Below are 19,739 nucleotides of genomic sequence, written 5' to 3' on the forward strand. Positions count from 1 at the left end.
GTAATTTGCCAAGTTGCTCATTTCCTTTTTTCTCATGTTGTTTTTTTTTTTTTTAAATAAATTAAACTAATTTGCTAAGGGTTCACAGGGTTAACGTAACCTTATAAAAGAGTGTATGCACCATGAAAAGGACGTTAGGTCTCAAAGCTTTTGACACTTTTGACAGTGTCCCCCTCCCATCGCATCACTCTCACTGACTGCTACAACCTAAACTCTACAACATGTATTCTTGTACTTTTAAATATTGTATAATTTGTTTTTCTTGTTCCACTTACCTGGCATTTTCCAAACAAATCACATTTAAACTATTTTAAAACATTACTCAAAAAAGACTATTTTTCAACCTATTTTGTTGTTATTTTGTCCATTTTAATTTTCCTCTAATATTGTTATTTATAATTATAATGTTATTAATAATATTATTGAATGTGCTCAGTAATGAAATAAATCCAGTGTCAAGCTGGTAAAGTACACAAAATAGTGCAGAATAGAAAAAGTCTGGTGCTCTTATAATTTTTTTTGTCTGTTTTTTAAAGGAATTTGATCTTTTTTTTTGTTAATTTAATGTAATTTTTTAGTACCTTTTTCTTAATTTCTTGATAAATTTTGGGTCATTTCTTGTTAAGTTGCTGATTGCCTTCTTTCCATTTAAAAAAAAGAAAGAAATCAAGCCAATCTGCTGAGACTTCAAAGGGTTAAACCAGGGATGTTAAGTGGTCAGTGTTCTCTTATAGGGAAATTAAAAATAAGGACGACATTTTAATGTGCGACTCCTTCGTTTGTGTCACATCCTTCAGCATCCCACCGCTACGGCTGAAATACGGTACAGTAAATAAGGATAATTTAATGTGAGTTGTAACATTTTTTCATTTATTTTTTTAAATAACAGCGTATCGTTCTCTAATTGTCCAAAACAGGCAAAGATAGTTCTTTTAATGCTGTGACGCTTCATCATCCTGCGGCGCGTTCAGTAAAGGAAGATGTTTTGAAGAAATACGCTGATTGTTGTTAAAATCACTCCCGCTGCCACGGCTGAGGCCCGCTCTGCAGCTGCAGGAGAGGAGAGGAGAGGTTAAACGCATTTACAGTTACAGTCTGTATATTTACAGTCGACATTTTTAAAAGCCACAGATATATTTTATTTTTAAGACATTTAGGAGGAAAAATGCAACTTGAATAAATACTTAAATTTTAAAAAAACAAAAAAGAAATTGCTCAGATAAATAATAATTATAGAATTAATAATAAATATTAAATATTATATTATTTTTTTAAAACAAAAACATCATTATTATTATTATTATTATTATTATTATTATTATTATTATTATTAAAAAATGTATTTCTCTATCTCTCTTTTTCAGTTGTATTGTTTTAACTTTGAATTGTCTTATTTTTATGTTTCACATTTTATTGAAGTGAGTGGTACATGGAAAAAACAAAAACAGACATTTTTCTTTCTTTCTTACTTTCTCTGGGGATCAACCTTTAAAACTATAAACTCAAAAGTCACTACAAAAACAAGCCATAGAAATCATTAATAAAACTGATTATTATTCTAACATAAATTCCTTTGTTATGAAATGTAATGACTTTTTTTATTATAAAAAAATAATGCAAATAATGTTTAAAGCAAAATCAATGTCACAAATATAATCTGAGAGGTGTTTGTAAGTTTACTGTAGAAAAAGATACAAAGGGGGAATAAAAGTTAGAAGTGTATTTCTATTATTGGGGTCAAATTATGGAATGATGCAAGTATAAGTTTAAAAATGTGTAATTCACTTTTGGTTTTAAAAAGGTTTGTAAAGTAATTTTTGAAGGTTACAGGTGTGAATAAGTTTTCTGTTGTTGTTTTTCTGTCATTCTGAAGGGTAGCTTAAATTGATTTGATTTTTAACATAAACATAAACATAAAAACATAAAAAAAAGGAAATATAGAAATATTGCACACGACAAAAAGCAGAGTAATAATTACAAACAATGAAAAACATAAAGCAAAAGAAAATTTCTAAATACAAAACGACTCGCTTCACATATTCCAAAAGGAGAAGTAAAAACTTACTTAATCTAAGTCCTTCCCTCTAAGTCATTGAATTTTAATTAACTAGCTCCCTTATCCATTTAAACCTATAAATAATTAATTAAATATATACACTAAAATTCAATTTCTATACTTTTTCATCATTATTCACAGAAAAAGAGAAAGATAACTCAGGGAAAGAAGCATGTAGATGAGCTCTGTTGTTTTTGTTTGTCTGTTTTATTATATTATTATATATTATATTTATGTTTATTGTATTATGTGTGATTACTGAATAAAATACTACTACATTTATCTGTGTATGAAATAATCTTCATAAATAAAACTGCCTTGCCTTGTCCTGAGAAACACCTTTACTGTGTTAATTTTGGGGCCCTCTGGTGGCTGTGGGGCTCAGAGCAGTTGTTTAGTTCAGTTGAACGCAGCTCTCCGGGCATTTTGCAGCAGCGTTGCTAAATCAGGGGCCTCTCAGCTGATCAGTTTACAGCCTTTAAAGCTGCAGTTGGTAACTTTTATGAAAATAACGTTCATGTTTGCTGAAACTGTCAGCACATCCACACAGAAGAAAAAATCAGCTGTCAGTCACAGTTTTGGGATTAACGTTCCTCTCACTTGTTCTGTAATGTATATATAGTTTTGGATATTGGGGAATTTGGGGATTTTCGTTTGGAAATTTTAATGTCTTGCTGTGCAAACAAGATAACAAGTCATAAGTAAATTCGCATTTTCCCCACTTTTCTTATGTTATTTTATTTGACTAATTTATTCTCTCTTTATTTGGGACCAAATGGATCAAAATGGGACTTTTTATTTTTGTTTTAAAATATCCTTCACATAATAGAGATGGCTGTCTGGAACAGGAACCGAATGGAAATGGACCTGAACCATGAGGTTTTCTCTCCTTCTCTTTTTTCTCTCTTTTTTCGTTTACTTATTGATTAATTTATTTGTTTATTTTTTTAATTTACTTTAAAAAATTATCTATCCTTGTGTGCTTTCACTCGTTTACCTGCCAGCTAGCCTTTTGGCTTGTCCATTTATTTACAACCTTTAAGCACTTGGCTTTGTTGTGATTTATTATTGCCGAAACAGGCTTGAAATTAATTCTTTTGTAGCTGTCTTTTTTGTAATGTTTTGGCTGCAAAAAAAATTATAAAAAAAAAAAAGAGAATAAAATAAAATAAAATGAAATAAAACAAAACAAAACAAAAGAGAAGAAAAAGAAAACACTATAAAATCCTTCATAAACTGTAGCAGCATACGTGTTATCTTCACACTGAATTGTCCCTGTAGTATGGTTTATGTTGGATTTGCATATCTGAACAAAACACTACAACACACACACACACACACACACACACACACACACACACACGAAAAACAAAGCTAATTGTCAGCTCTATGCAGAGGCAAACACATGAAAAACAAAGACACGGAGGCTGGTTTGGAGGTCTCACCATGTGAGGTGGTCTGGACTGCCGTGGTTGTAACGACGGCTGCAGCAGTAGTCACAGTTGTGGCTGCTGCGGTCGAAGGTTTGGCGACTGTTGTCGTGGTCGGCGCAGCAGTGGTGACCACGAGGCTGACGGGTCCTGATCTGATGGTGTAGCTGCTGGTGAACAAACTGTTGATCAGACTTCTGTGATTAACGGTGCGAGCGCACAGATCGGGGCACTTTTCAGACGGCATGGTGGAGATGCACAGATTGACTGTGCACTGAACATACATCTGTGAGACACAAAATTAACAGATGCAAGTTAGCGGAGCGGAGACAGTTAAAAAACAGCAACTTTAAGTATTAATTAGACTTGAATCACTGGTAAAACGCTTTGAAACCTCAGCGAACTGGCTGGATTTGTTCCAAAAACGTGGGAAGAAGGTAATGAGCAACAAAAAAAGAAACGACCCCAAAAAATAGAGAAAACACCAGGATACACATCACTTTTCTTGTGCTTCATTCATATGCTTTTGACAAGTTTTAAACCTCTGAACTCAACTTTTGGCTTATTAAATAAGCAACTTGGCAAAAAAATGCCCCATTTACTGCGAGAAATGAGTAGATTTGGAAAATTATTTCTAAAGGAGCTAGGGAAAATGTCCATAGAAGTATCCAAATTAAATATTATTTAGCATTAAAATATTATCTGTTAATTTTATTTTACAGACGTTTCATTTTTAAGTACCTTTCTGCAGGTCTTGTTTTTTTTTTTTCGGTTCGTTTGGAAGTGGCTATTTTTTTACGGTCATTTTTTTGCACTTATAACAACTTTTTTTGTCTTATTTCTTTGTCAGTTGGTCTTAAGTTCCATTTTCGGAAGACATCAAACCAAGTTACCCTGGTTTCAAAGTGTTAAAAAACATGAAACAAAAACATTAAAAACTATAAGTTTGTAACATGATTTATATGTATATAGAAATGTGTAAATATGATCATTTTTCTGTATCAATTCTCTACATCCACTAATTTCTTTGAGTTTGTAGAACATTTCTTAACAAAGTTGCTCATTTTTCCACGTTTTTCTTGCGGTTTAAAGGTTTAAATACTTACAAAAGATCTTAAAACAGCATAAGAAAAGTGATGTTGCTGATTATACCGATTATTAGTAGTTCATGAGACTGATAACAGATATTTAGAACCGATATGCACTTACAATAAAATAGAAAAATCTTTGTTAATATTTAGAGTTTGAAAAGTACCCAGTGACTTTTTTAAAAAATAAAGTTGAGAAAAAATAAATTAAAAATTAATTTAAAAAATAGCTTTTGGAGATTTTACAAAGTAAAAGTTCCTCCCATGCTGACACTTTCTTTGCACGTTAATTAATTAACTTGATCTGCAATCATTAAATTAAATATCGGCCCCAATAATCAGCCGGGCCGATTATCTGTCGACCCCGACTTTAACCCTCTATGGTACAGCGTTGCCACATGGCAACAACCCCATTTTAAGCCTTCTACACACAGATAATACATCCTAAGTTATGATGTAATGCATTAAAAAAGAGGTGGGGTTCTAAGTAAACCAATAGCAGTGTTTAAATTTGTCACATTACTTTCTATAGGCCATTTTGAAACCCTTTTCTGCAGACATCATCGACGGGAGGAGCCTCACCATTTGACGCCTAAAAATTCAACAAAAAAAGTGTTTTTTTGAAGTTTTTCAACGGGAAAAAAAATATACACTCAACAATAGGTTAGTTAAGTTCATTATCATGTAGTTTCTTGCACTGTAGTCGATCAATAAATAATAGAAAATGTTAAAAATGTGTACGTTGCCATATGGCAACACCGTACCATTATGGATTGCGAGCCTGGCATGTTGATAACATTTTGTATATAGGCCTACTTTGCAATTGCATTGGTGTACACTGATCTTCTATCGTCTCTAAACTATAATAATGCAATTTGTGAGTCCTTTCCACATTGCATATGATGATATTTGACACATCTTTCTTCCATTTACAGAATGAATGCAAATTTTTTTTTATGGTACATCGCGGAAAAAGGCTGAACTAGCCCTCCCACTAGATGATAGTGAAGATGACAAAGAATTCAGTGACGAGGAAAATGAGCTGCTGGAAACACAGAGTGAGAGTGATGAAGACAGTGAGACGGATGAAGATTATGAGCCAGAGAATGAGGACAGTGGGGACAGTGAGGACAGAGACAGTGAGGGCAATGGAGACAGTGAGGAGAGGGAGGACAGTGAGGATGAAAGTGAAGTGACAGGTATTACCAGTAAGAGAGTGTAAAATGGGTAACACTTTACTTGATGCCTGTTCAGGCTACTGGGGATTGTTTATACTATAACATTATTTTAAAATAAATGTTACATACAATTTTAAACAAAACTCTCATGTTTTCATTACTTTCCATTATGGTACGGTGTTGCCATATGGCAACGAACCCTAAAAACTACTAAAAAAATAATATTTTTTGAAAATGTCTCTTCATTATGTTTACTTGGTCTATTTTAAGACAAAAAAACACCCCAAACATTTTTTTACCAACTGGGATCATAGTGCGTACCATAGAGGGTTAAGAAAATACCCAGCAGAGAAGAACTGAAAAAATGTATTAAATGTTGTACAAACCGTTGATCCTTGGGTCTCGATGGTGCTCAAATCGAGGCGGTAAACCTTGGAGTTGGATCTTTGGGTAACGACCTCTAATGTGCTGTTGGACGAGACACACCTGGAAGAAAAAGAGCGACAAACTATTAGAATCAATTCTTATTATCTGTTTTATTGACAACCTGCATAACACTGCCTGTGTTTGAGTGCACATGAACATATTGTTAACCCCTAACTGCATCTTTGGCATTTTATTAAGGTCTAAATTATGACTGGTGTATTTTATTTGATCAGCTGTTGCTGCTCTGCATGTTGTGTGCATGGTTATTTGTGTTAAAATGCTACATGTTGTTGCTGTTCTGCTGTTTCTTGTTGCTTTGCATGGTTTGTTGTTCTGTCTCTGGAGTTTCTGTTTGTTTGTCTGTTGCTTTCTTCATGGTGTCCTGCTACTTTTGTTATGTGAATTTTATCATTTTACAGATTTTAAAACATCTTGCAAAAAGGACTGCAGTTGAAAATCAGCCGAGTGGCTAACACTGGCACGTTTACAGAGAGTAAATTAATGTACATTGTCCTAATAAAAATTCATATAATATTGAAAGAAATATCATAGGAATTCATTTATTTCAATAAATGAATTCCTATGATATTTATATGAATTTAGAGGTGATTTCTGCAGCCAAAAGAGAGTCAATATTTCTCTCAGAATATTTCATACAGCATCCGTCTTCTTCAACCTCAAACTTACACATAAACCTTTATAAAATCAGGTTAGTGAGATCTCATTTTCAAGAGAGACCTGTGTGAGCTTTTTCAGGACGCAGGTGGGTTGTTACTGACCCTTGCTCCAGGATGGGGTGGGATACTGCAAAGTCCTCTGTCGCAGACTCTATACAGTTGCTCACTATCATCTCGGCTCGCTCAATGCTGCAGTTGGACAAGACATGGAGGTCCAGCATGGACAGCCTGGACCCGAGTTCCCCGCTGGTAGAGGTGCTGGTGGAGGTGCTGTTATCAGAGGAGGTGCTGTTATCAGAGGAGGTGCTGTTATCAGAGGAGGTGCTGGTCGAGGTGCTGTTATCAGAGGAGGTGCTGGTCGAGGTGCTGTTATCAGAGGAGGTGCTGTTATCAGAGGAGGTGCTGGTGGAGGTGCTGTTATCAGAGGAGGTGCTGTTATCAGAGGAGGTGCTGTTATCAGAGGAGGTGCTGTTATCAGAGGAGATGCTGTTATCAGAGGAGGTGCTGTTATCAGAGGAGGTGCTGTTATCAGAGGAGGTGCTGTTATCAGAGCTCTCTGTTGGTGATCCTGCTTCTCGACGCACTCGTCGTGGCAGCACGCTGAGGGAGCGTAACTTAGGGCTGCGTGTAAATTTGGCCAGCGGCCCTTTTCCAGGTAAGTGTAATTCTATCCATATAGCGATCTCACCGAAGACCTCCTTCTCTTTGGGCATGGCAATCTCAAAGTTCGGTTTTCCCACCTGGACTCCGGGGATCCGGCAGGCCAGAGGGAGGGTCAGCGTGGGCTGTCGGCTCACCATAGTGTACTCACGCACCGTTTTCAAGGTGTTGGTGTAAACCAGCTCTGAACCAGCGTGCTGTTAAGAAGGGAGAGTAAAAGGAGGACTATTTAAATTCACATTCAGATGAATAATCTGTGCGTGCAAAATGTTTTTGAATTTAGCGAGTAACTTAACACCCCCGACTGACGGACAACGTTTTACCGCCTGATCGTGGTTGAAAGTTTTTAGAGTGTTTGACCTCAGCTGTGGTCACAGGTGTGCTGTCTTACACCTGTGACCACACCCGACACTGGAGTACACCTGCACGAGCCACAGCTGAAGGAACACTTCACATCTCGACCATCTCCGATGAATAGCACTACAGGTAAGAGGAAATATGTCATTTTGATTTTCGGGTGAACTGTCCCTTTAAACCACAGGCGACTTCAGGCGGTGTTAAGTTACTCTTACAGCTCTGCTGTGATCCCTTTCTATGTGATAAATAAACGTAGGAAAATGTGATATAAACTACAGAACATGAAACTAATATTGCTCTGCTCAATAATTTACACTGTGGGACAAAAAAAGTAAATAAAAGTGGGTTTTCTTGCCCCAGAAAGAGCCCAAACAATGAAAACTGGAGAACTCTTTCTGAAATGCTGTGTATAAAAATGAAATTGTTTTTATTTGAAATGTGTTGCATACATGTCAGGAGGGTTTAAAAATGTATTAAATCTAAGAAAGAAACTAAGGCAGAAAGGTGAAGCGTGTTACCACAATCTTGGTGCCGCAGTCGCTCAGGGAGATGCGTGCCGTCAGGTGTGTGCTGTTGAAGGTGACGGGACAGCTGGGGCTGTTGAGCTGCAGCTCGGCCAGGTCGATGTCGCTCAGCGAGGTGATCGGGAGCACCAGAGTCATCTCTGTCTTCTCACACGTCAGCTCTGCAGGCCGACAGCAGCGGAGTCTTTGATTCTTAAAATATTCCCTTTCACGTGCATTATTTGCACACTTTAAATCTAAATAACACACATATGCAACAGAGAGTAATGTTTTCTTCACCTGTTCCAGCAGGGAGCGCCATCATCTCTCCTGAAAAGATAAGGAAAGGCATATTTTGAATCGATTGTGAGAAACCCAGCAGTGAGGTGAGAAGTGGCGCACTTTGAAGCATAACTGGCATTCTCATGACATTTTTTGGAAGTTCTTACTTTGATACAGCCACACGCATCTGGGCTCCGACTGCAAACTGGAGAGACAAGAAGTGCAAATCACGTCATGAGCTAAAAATGCTCTGTGGCAGAGGAAGCTGTGTGTTTGTGTGTTGGAGGATAAGAGGGGGAAGATTTACACGAAACAGGTCGAGGCCTGGGTGTGTTTTTAACCTCGAGGGTTGCCCTGTAGTTACTTGTTTTTATATGTACATTATGCACATCTGTGTTTGTGTGGACAAGATTGGTTTATTTATTTATTTTATTGATTTAACCTTTATCTAACCAGGTTGGTCCCATTGAGATTAAGAAGATATAATATACATATATCATGTAAATACAAAAATTCAGTAAATAAACTGTTGTACTTGGACTTATTTAGTGGTTAACCATAGACCCTTTCATGCCCTCCTTCTCGTTAATATGACCACTAACTCTTTAAAACCTGGGCAAACACGCTTGATTTTTTTTTTTTTTTTTTTGAAGAACATGGAAAGAAAGACACACAAGTAAAAAAGTAAAGTAAAAACACACACAAAAAAGGCAATGAGCGAAAAAAGGGCTTAAAAATGTATCTAAAATCTATCTGTAATGTTGTATCTAAAAAAATGAATGTATAATTCTGATAATTATAAATATAGTTTGGCTTTAAATATGTTTTTCTAGCTTTTTAAAATAAACACTTTTTTTTGCAAAATATGGGACATTTCTTACCTAGTTGCTCATTCCATTTTTCAACATGTTTTCCAAAGAAAGCAAACCAATTTACGCAGGTTTCAAAAGGGTTAAATAGCTTGTGAAAGGCATCTGAACGCAGCACAAGAAAAGTGATGAAGAATCCTGTTATAAGTTATTGGTAGTATGAGTAGTACAGACTTACGGACAAATATTCCAGGTGTGTTAAATATCTGGTAAATAGGAATACTAGTACACTTTAAACTACTTTTTTAGCACAATATTGGTGCTAATTACTAATAGAGGCATTTAAATATTTACTGTATTAGACATAAAGGAAAATATATGCATTGAGCAGGCTATTTTAAGCGTCTTTCATACATCTTAGTATAAATTTCCAGAATTTTTCCACTTTTTTCTCCTCATGGGGGGGCAGGAGTGTTTGTCTGGCAGCATTAGTGGCGTTCAGTTCACAGAATAACTTACCTCTTTGTATTTGCTGCAAAGCAGATGGGTAAAAGGCGTGCCAGTTTGTTTTCGGAGCGGACAAAGGCCATGGTCATGGTCGACAGGGAGCCGACTGATTTGAAACCAACTCTGTGGAGTTCAGGAGGGCCGACCACTGCGATCTCTAAAACGCTGGAAACACAGAGAGAAACCTTTAATTCAACGTTCACTTGTCTTTTTAAGTATTATTGTTATTCGGATCTACATTTATAAATAAACGGTGAAATATCAAAGAGGCCACAGAGGACGCACCGCTCCTGCGCTGAAGTAAAGTCGACGCTGAATTGCTTCTGCTGGTACGGCAGGATGGACATCGAGGAGTCCTCTTTGGGGGTCTCGTCTGCTGCCACGGGCTCAGCGCTGCAGCTGGAAGTCGACTCCTCCACTGGAAACAAGAATTTATTGATTATTTATCCCCACAGGTCTGCATCCTCGGCGATCTATCAGAATTACTGTTTGAAAACTGTGGATTTTTTCTCTTTTTATCATTTGTTTTTTCTTTAATGTGTTTATTTTGTCTCTTATACATGAGTGTTAAATTATTATTATTATTATTATTATTATTACTATTATTATTATTATTATTGTCATTATTATTATTATTATTATTATTATTATTATTATTATTATTATTATTATTATTATTACACATGGGGTAAAAGGAGGCTGTGGAGTATAAGTGTAAGTTTAGTATAAGTATAAGAGTATAAGTTTAAACTGATAAGGAAGCAGGTTAATTAAAATTCAATGACATATGTAGAAAAGATAGGTTTAAATAAATTTGTACTTTATCTGATTCCTTTAAATGTAAACCAAGTCATCGTGTGTTTGACCATTTCTTTCACTTTATTTTTTTTATTGTCTGTAAATATTACTTTTTTGTCTGTTTGCTTTTTTATAATTATTTCTCCATTTCCTTTTCACATGTTCGAAATAAATCAAATCGAATCAAATCAAAAATGAAATCAAACTGGAAATCCAAAAATAACACAAATTTTACATACTGGAAGAATCTTCTAATAGATCATATATCACTTGAAAAAATTTGTCTCCCAAAACCAAAAAAAATAGCTTATTTCAACAAAACCTCGTCCACAGTTAACCACTTCTTCTGCCTGAGTCACAATAATCTCAAATCAATGATCAACTACGAAATTTGGACATAAGTTCTTCAAATGATAATCAACTCTCCCTCTCTGACCCTATCACTTAACTCTCAAAAAAAAGGACAAAAAGGAAATAAGGAGAGTAAGATACATTTCTATAACTCTAAATTATAACAGAGGACAGGAGAGAAAAAGGAAGGACTAAAACTCTGGGACACAACTTAAACTGAAAATATTATGTTTTCTACTTCAACACTGTAGTTATTTATCCCGTTTCTGTGAGTCTGTGTGTGTTTAATGACACGCACAGGCAGCATTAATGACGCTGATGTCTGCTGGACAGACTCACCGGTGAGCGACAGGTGCACAGGGACAGAGCTGAGGGGCTCGTCGGCCGTGGGGATGCTTGTTTTGGGCTTCGGTATGAAGTCCTCCACCATCAGGTAGATGAAATACTGTCCTGCTGGCGCTTTTCCAGTGAATGAAAATGCACATTTTTCCTAAAAAAAAAAGTTTAGTCAAACAGAAGGTAAGTTTTCACTGAGCTGAAATCATTATGATGAATACGGTCTAAAGCAACGTCCGTGGGTTATTCAAGATAACTTATTGTTGTTATTATTATTAATTGCTCAGCTGCAGACGCGCACGCAACGAAACACATGAATGACCTCAAAAACGCCCCACAGCACAGTAAGATAACCAGTTTGCATATTAATAACAGCAATAATACATTTCTGAAATATATCTAATACATTTCAAACGTAAAAAAATATATACATTGCACTGCATACATAGTGGGAGATTTCCAGTTTTCATTGTTCGGGCCCCTTTTTGGGGCCAAAAAATATATATTATTAGAGATTATTATTTTTTTATTATTATTTACAATATTGGACTGACAGTCCCACAAATACCGCTAAAAAAGCAGAATTTGACCTAAATGACACAGTGATGCAGCTATCTGACGAATAGCCCATTACTGTGAAAATACAAACTACACAGATTACCCTTTATGCACGAGAGTTATGCACGAGCTCGGGAAAACTGAGACATTGATAATAACTCTGTGCACAGCATCTGACAGCGCGTCTGTGTGGTGGACCTCGCAGAAAGGGTCACCTGTTTCACGGAGGCAATGATACCATCCGTCGACTTTCCATCTGATATTATAATCTTTGCACGCAGCCACAGCTGCACTGCAGATACGACACACTGGTTTTGCATTCACTAAAGGTATCAGCATTGTTATTTAGTCCACATTTAAGCCATTATTTCCCTGTTTATGATCTTTCTATTTTATCCTGCATTGTGCAGCAATTTGAAAAGTCTGTTTAAATGTGAGAGCCGTCAATCAATCAGAATGACACATTGGCGGAGAGCATAACATAATTATTATTTTTATTATAATAATAATAATAATAATAATAATAATAATAATAATAATAATAATAATAATAATAATAACAATAATATCATTATTATTATTATTATTATTATTATTATTATTATTATTATTATTATTGATAGGACTTATATGGTGCTTTTCTAAGCACTCAATGACACTTTACATGAAATGCAAAAAAACACATAGAAAATACAGATTACAAAATACTGAAGATGCTACCAATAAGACATGTTGAAGTTGGACTCACCTCATCGAGCTCTATAAACGTGTGCGGAGTGCAGCTGACGCACTCGCCCTCCTCAGGAAGCGCGAAGCGACATCTCACCCTGTCGCCGTCCAGGTCTTTCACGGACAGATGGAAGTGGTGAGGACAGTCCGCACGAGCTCTGACGGAGGACACAAAGAGACCATCAGCCCTCAAATCACAAATACAACAACTAAGGAGATCAGTAAAAGTGGATACTGACTAATCTCTGCAGCTGAAAAACAAGGTGTGCACTTATTGGTGAGGCGCTGGCTACTTCTGGGAAGAGAAAACATTTCAGGCGACAAAAAGGCCAATTTTTAGCATTTAATATGATTTCAGTCTGAGTTTGAGGGACAGAGACAGAGGGGCGGGTGTGTCTCTTGATCAGCTGTTCGGTGTTTGAGGCGGTTGGCTTTCATGGGCTCTACAAATGTGGAAGTGCAGCCTGTAGTTTGAGCTACAGCGAGCGGAGGGAAATCTAGTTACTGGTTGGATGAAGGAAAGTTTACCACAGTTCATCTGCACAAAATACACACAATTAATGACACAAAACTGTTGGAAAATCTGCTAAGTATCCCTTTAAAGACCTCTTCGCCACAGAGACAGGTGTACAATCGATTTATTTTATTTTATTTTATGAATCCCCAAGGGGAGCATTTTTTCACTGTTTATATTTTCTGGACATTCTCCCTGTTTTTTGTTAATTTTCTAATAATATTCCCCCTTTTTTCTTCACCACTTTTTGCTAATTTCTTGCAATTTGTGGGACATTTCTTGCAAAATTGGCCAAGTTTTTTGAAAGAAATCCAACCAATTTTCTCAAGGTTGAAAAAGCTTGTGAGAAGTGTCTGAACGCACCAAAAGAAAACCAATGTCACAACAGGTTTTAAAGAGTTAAATCAAATCTCCCTGTGTGTGTGTGTGTGTGTGTTCACATTACCTTAGTGGAGGATGCAGACCAGCATAAGCAGGATTGTTGAGTCTCCCGCTGTTTCCCCGGACGTGTGGTCCTGCTTTCATCCATACAAACATTTCTGTGTCGGACCTAAACATTAAAGAAATAAAAAAGTGCATATTAGAGAAAGCGGCCTGATTCCAGCCACAACCTCAAACAACATCCTGGGTCAATGACACGAGACAAACTATGCAGAACAGACAGAGTGAAACTGGAGCCTGGAGGACTTGTTGCACACAGACAGCACTCGGTACATTACACCTAAAGGCAGGATTACTGCGGCGATGTTACACAAATATAAGCAACGAGCAACAAATGAGTCAGAAGTGACTGAAAAATGAAGCCAACACAGAAGTGCCAAAACCTGCAGTAACTTCCATGTCTACTTGAGGCTCCCCGTAGACCCTCATGTTAAAATGCCAAACTCTACAGCAGCTTTTGGTCTCTAAAGCTAATTTCAACATTCATGATAACTGCACGGGGGGAGAATTTTTAATATAACTCACCTGTTTACATTTTATTAAGGCTTAAAGTTATGCATATATAAGGGTGGGGTTACTTTGAGTGACGGGCCGTCTGTGAGGCGTTAGTTCAGTCAGGAGACAGGTTTCCATTAACCTCAAATTTAAATAGCGAATATAAAAATGTGCCTAATTTAAAAAAAAAAACTTCCATTTTTCGCAAAAAAGTTTTTACGCTCACAGGTGGCATTTCAGGCGACTCAAGAGAGCCAGGTTTCACAAAACTGTAACGGAAACCCTTCTTAGTCTTTTCTAGGACATGTGTTGCTGAGGTTATGTGCTTGTCGGTAGGAAGTGGCTCCCTCATGATGCAGCAGGAGCTACAAGAGCTGTTATTGCATCACACAACTCTTCAAAAGTTGAGCGGATCATCCAGAAGTTTTGAATCCACAATTCCTCTGTGAAATCATGGACTATCAGCTCCCAGAAATCCCTCATACGTGGACGCTCCCACGTATGAGGAGCTCGCCTTTCCATTAAGGCTCCATAACACGCCTACGTGGCCTTGGTTTGTGAATAATGACGGCTTGTTTGGTGGCTGCAATAGAAATAAACCTGCTATTGTTTTGAACATCCATCGCCATGGTTACTGAAATGTTATCAACAGAGAGGAAGTCACAGAACAATTGTGTTTTGTCAACATTTCAAAAATATGGCTTAAGTTTTGTGTAAATCTGTAAAGGAAACCTGCCCAGTGAGTCAGAGTCACTCCTCGCTCCAAAAATCAAACAAAATGCCAAAATCGAGGCTTCAGTATGGTGTCCACACACCAGTGGTTGATGTCATGTTGGTTACAACCATTATTTTTACCCTCCATGAGACAGTAATCACAGTGAGGGACGGAGGTGGGGCCGAGTCATGGTTTTGTAAGTCCCGAGTCAAGACAGACAATTCCCAAGTCCTTAAACTCTGAGTTTAAGTCTTTAAAAAGTCATAATGTGCTCTTCACCATTTTACCATGCAAATAATAATATATTATATTCACAAAAATCATACATGTCTTTTATAATCTTGCACTTATTAAAGAAAAGAATTATTGGAAACAGGTGAATCTTTATCTCTGATTTTCAACCCACACATTTCGCAAACAGCACTTTGTTTTCGTGTGTGAAGGAAATCATTTTCGGTATCATTTTTTCAAACTTTCGCTCAGTAATGTTACATTAGTTTTTCATAGTTCTTTGGGAAATTAAATGTTGACTTTCAGGGAATGAAGGTACATGAAAAATCTTTAAAAATTATACTTTTTAATGTCTGATTTGAGGAAGGATGAGCGCTGTTAACACCCAGATAGAGTTTCAAGTCTCCTTTGATTTTGTTAAGTCGTGTCGAAAGTCATTGAATTTGTGACTAAAGTCCACACCTCTGGTGAGAGACCCAAAATTATTCTACTTTAAATATGAAAAACAAAAAACAATATCAGCAAAAGCATGCAGACTGAGTATTTTAAGGTATTTCTGTAAAGGTGAGATATATAATGTTTATTTCTTAATCATGTATTTAGATTATTGAGGGGAAAACGAAGATGACCTACTAAGAACCATATCAAGATAATTTCCACAAAATATGAAAAAAATGAAGAAACACTATTTATGTGACCCCAAAACGTCACAAAACAGCGAGACGCAATAATTAACAAGGAGTTCAGTATGAAGGTCACTATGAGAAAAATGCGTGGAAGCTTAAAAATGGTAATAATCAGATGTCTGAGGTGACTGATCTCTTACCCTAATTTTACAGTGGCTTTATAATTACTGGGAACCGTTTTCTGCCACTGGCGGACACACCAGCCCGAGCTGGGTTTGCTGCCGTTGAAAGGGAGCGAGGTGGCGTGGACCAGACAGTCCTCCCCGTCTGCACAGAGTCCGGTCAGACCCGGACACGGAGCGGGAGCGATGGCGCTGAAGTGAGCCCGCACCTGCAGGCAGCAGAGACAGAGCGACGATTTTACGACCGAGCTGCAGATACAAACCTGCAGAGTGAGCTCCGTCTGTCAGTCTGTCCTCACTCACTCAGCAGAGCCAGAGGCAGAGTCCTCTGGCTCTGCTGAGGCCCACTTACAAAACTGGATTTAAAAAAAAAACAACCTGTGATAGTTTGAGTTTCATTATAAAAGCTGTAAAAAATATATTTAATAATATAAAAAATGTAGAAAAACATAAAAAAAAAAACAACTTCAGATTCTGCTAAACAAATTAAGTAATTATAAATATTTACACAATCTATAGATATTACATAGGAATTTATAATTTTTGAGATTTACTGTGTTCATGTGATATTATTATTATTGAACTTTTACCGAGAAAGGTTTTGTTATGTGAGAAACATAATTAGAAAAAAAAGGAAAATGTGAGAAATACTTGTAAAGTTCCTAATTACGATGGCCTCTTAACATAAAATAAATAAATAAATAAATAACAGCAGAAACACGGTTTGTATTGTCACCTCTGATGGCACAGAAGTCTCAAATAAATAAATCTAAGATTAAAAACTTAAAAAAAAAAACAACAACAAAACTTTCTGCTGGTGCCAAAGAGTTTGGACTTGGGTTTTGCATGAAACGTTTCTCACAGTATTTCCTCCATCGCTGTCCAGGGGTACAGCGTGGACCGTCAGCCCCAGAGAAGACGCCTCGCAGGCCGGGCCTAACAGGACCAGAGTCAGGCCCTGCAGCAGGACGCTCAGTCTTAATCTGTCCAACATGTCGGCTCCTCAGTCGGACATGAAGTCTGAACCTTTGGGAGACGCAGGGACAGAAGAAGTGTTTAAAGTGCTATTTTTAACATGAACATCACTGAGCCGACATCATGCTGTCATAAAACGGTCTTGTTGTGCGGCCCACATACCCGGCATAATGTGCCTCGACACTCTGAAAGAAGGCTGCTGTTTGACCTCGGTGACGGAGAGACTGTGATTTACTGTCTGAAACATGCGAGAGAGGAGACAAAGAGGCGATGACTGACGTGAAAGTTACATCTCTGCAATTCATGGTATGGCGCAGTACGTGGCATGTCATGCATGATGTATGGGAGTTTGAAAGGTTTGAATAAAAGGTGGTACGTGGAGACCAAAGCATCGAAACTCAGTAACAAAGCTATAAATCAATGAACACTAAAAAGTGTTGCTGAAGATGAGCTAAATCAAGACTAAGATTATAAAAACTGGCTTGACTTCTTTTAGAAACACGGAAAAGAGAACATGAGTAACAAAAGAAGAAATGACCTAAAAATTAGCAAGAAATTAGTAAAAAAAGTATGAGAAAATAACCTGAAAGTTAGTTAAAAAGAAAGAAAACAACCAAATGACCTTCAAAAAAGTATTTTAGAAAATATAATAATTTTGTAAGATAATTTTAAGCAGATCAGCAGGTGCTGAAATACTCAGACAAACCCATCTGGCACCAACAACCACGCCACATTCAAAGTCAGAGGAGGAAAATTAGTAAAAACTACAACAAAATTACCTATAAATTAGTAAAAAAAACCCCCAAAAACAAAAAACAAAGAAAATTTACAAAAGAACCCCCCACCAAATGAGCTTTGAAAAAAGTGTTTAATAATAATAATAATTTTGTTTTTTTTTCCTCCCCTTGATTTTTAAAAATAATTTTCCAAATCTACTGACATTTCTCACCAAGTAGCTCATCGCTTTAACCCCCATGTTTTGGAAAGAAATCAAGCCACTTTGCTCAGGCTCAAAGGTTTAAATACGTGTGAAAGGCGTCTGAAAACAGCACGAGATTAAACCAGTTATTGCAACATGACATGCATCCGCCTGAGCCTGAGATACACAATATATACAAAAATAATTCAAAATTCACATCTATCTGCATGCTGATGTCGAAGATGGAAGAAGGTGCAAAAAGCTGCATTGCACGTACGTGGACCAGCGTGTTGAATAAAACGTCGTGGACATAAATAACTGGACGTTATGTGACAATTTAACGGCTCTCATCACGTTCACTCTGTCATGATATTATTACTTTTATTTTTCTTGATACTTTCTCTGGTGAAGCAAGTTATTAAACAGAAGTTCACACAGGGGAACAAAATTATATTAAAGGGGTACTATCCCAATTCTCCGAAATCACGACAGTGAAAAAAACAGTCGTAAACATAAACAATTCTCGCCCAAATCCAAAAAAAATAGACCCTAAAGTAAAAAATTGTGATGTCACAGGGCATTAAATTTGGAGTCGGGTTACATGGACACAAAAAACCTGTTTATGAGGTTTATCCTGGTGATGACGTCATTCACAATATGGTGTTAACATGAGAAATTTGGTTATTTATATTCCCCGTTCACATCTCAGTGAACTCCAGCCAGCATATTTAGGATTCTCATGGACAGAAAACATGCTCAAACACATAAGCAGGATGCCCAAAAACATGATCATAAACAGGTTATTAATGTTGTTAATGAGAGATGTTGTAGATGACACTAAGAGCAGCCAGGGACTGTTTTCGGTATTCTGGATGATGGATATTTTCAGAACCAAAAACACCACAACAGAATAAAAATGAAGCCCATTTGGGTTAAACTCCTTGACACCTAAAACTGGTTTAAGTTATTAAAAAAAAAACAAACATGGAAAACAGGTAATAAGCAACTTAAAAATAAGCAGAAAATTAGTAAAAAGTTACAAGAAAATGACATGAAACTAACCAAACAATAATAAAATGAGAAAAATCAAAACGGGAAATTACCTGACAATGTGCTAAAATAAAATAATTTCTGATAATGAGAATAATTCTGTGTTTTGTTTTTTTGTATTTTTCCTTAATTATTCGAAAATTTTCCAGATGATTTTTTCTCTTTAGCTAGTTTTTAAGGTAATTTTCTTGTCAACTTTTACAACTGTTTTGCATTTTACGAGATATTTTATGTGAAGTTGCTTATCCATCCACCTTTAGAAAAACAAGCCCAGTAAAAGCTCTATACTGGAGTTCTAACATTTTTGTTTTTGTAAGTTATGGCTGATGACGAAGCAACAGGGGCCCATTGTATGTTTTCGCTCCGGGGGCCTAAACTATGTCAATCTGACCCTGATCTGATATAAAATGATTTTAATTCATTTCGACACATCATGTGACAGGAATCCCAGTTATTAAAGTATAGTAAGAAGGACAGAAAGGTGCAGTGGTTTGAAGAGGACTGGCTGAAATGTTTTTGTTGTTTCAGAGCCGAGCAGCCAAACAGCAGATTTACAAAACAGGTTTAAAACTGGAACAGACACATTGCAGAAACACGGCTGACCGTCAGGTTCGCTGAGCGCTGAATATAACATACAAGGAGTTAATTTATTTATCTACAGCTACAAAAACACAGATTTAACTTTTTAAAGTCGTGCAACACCTCCTGCTTTTTACAAATTATATGTATAATTGAACTTTCTTCTGTTGCACACTGACAATGTGATTTTCTCAGTGCCACGTGCTCATTGCAGTTTCTCAAGTCAAATTTGCTCCTTTATACATGAAAAATCTGCTTGTTTTATTA

General features: G+C 36.7%; 1 protein-coding gene across 2 annotated transcripts in view; it reads right to left on the bottom strand.

Annotated features, from left to right (window-relative positions):
- LOC121943763 (uncharacterized) overlaps positions 1 to 19,739 on the bottom strand; it is a 20,459-nt gene continuing 720 nt past the window's right edge. For both annotated transcript variants that reach the window (XM_042487372.2, XM_088087022.1), the window contains 15 exons: positions 17,087 to 17,162; positions 16,812 to 16,975; positions 15,968 to 16,158; positions 13,705 to 13,809; positions 12,765 to 12,903; positions 11,462 to 11,612; positions 10,259 to 10,391; positions 9,986 to 10,138; positions 8,825 to 8,862; positions 8,676 to 8,705; positions 8,391 to 8,557; positions 6,958 to 7,712; positions 6,139 to 6,238; positions 3,502 to 3,772; positions 1 to 1,050 (listed from right to left, as the gene is read on the bottom strand). In XM_042487372.2, coding sequence (XP_042343306.2) covers positions 968 to 1,050; positions 3,502 to 3,772; positions 6,139 to 6,238; positions 6,958 to 7,712; positions 8,391 to 8,557; positions 8,676 to 8,705; positions 8,825 to 8,862; positions 9,986 to 10,138; positions 10,259 to 10,391; positions 11,462 to 11,612; positions 12,765 to 12,903; positions 13,705 to 13,809; positions 15,968 to 16,158; positions 16,812 to 16,943 — 2,448 coding nt within the window. In that variant the 5' untranslated portion in view covers positions 16,944 to 16,975; positions 17,087 to 17,162 and the 3' untranslated portion in view covers positions 1 to 967. The remainder of the gene's footprint in view (positions 1,051 to 3,501; positions 3,773 to 6,138; positions 6,239 to 6,957; positions 7,713 to 8,390; positions 8,558 to 8,675; positions 8,706 to 8,824; positions 8,863 to 9,985; positions 10,139 to 10,258; positions 10,392 to 11,461; positions 11,613 to 12,764; positions 12,904 to 13,704; positions 13,810 to 15,967; positions 16,159 to 16,811; positions 16,976 to 17,086; positions 17,163 to 19,739) is intronic.

Source organism: Plectropomus leopardus, chromosome 1 (genome assembly GCF_026936395.1).
Source record: "Plectropomus leopardus strain MGB_pleo_1.0 chromosome 1, ASM2693639v1, whole genome shotgun sequence".
Lineage (NCBI taxonomy): Eukaryota > Metazoa > Chordata > Actinopteri > Perciformes > Serranidae > Plectropomus > Plectropomus leopardus.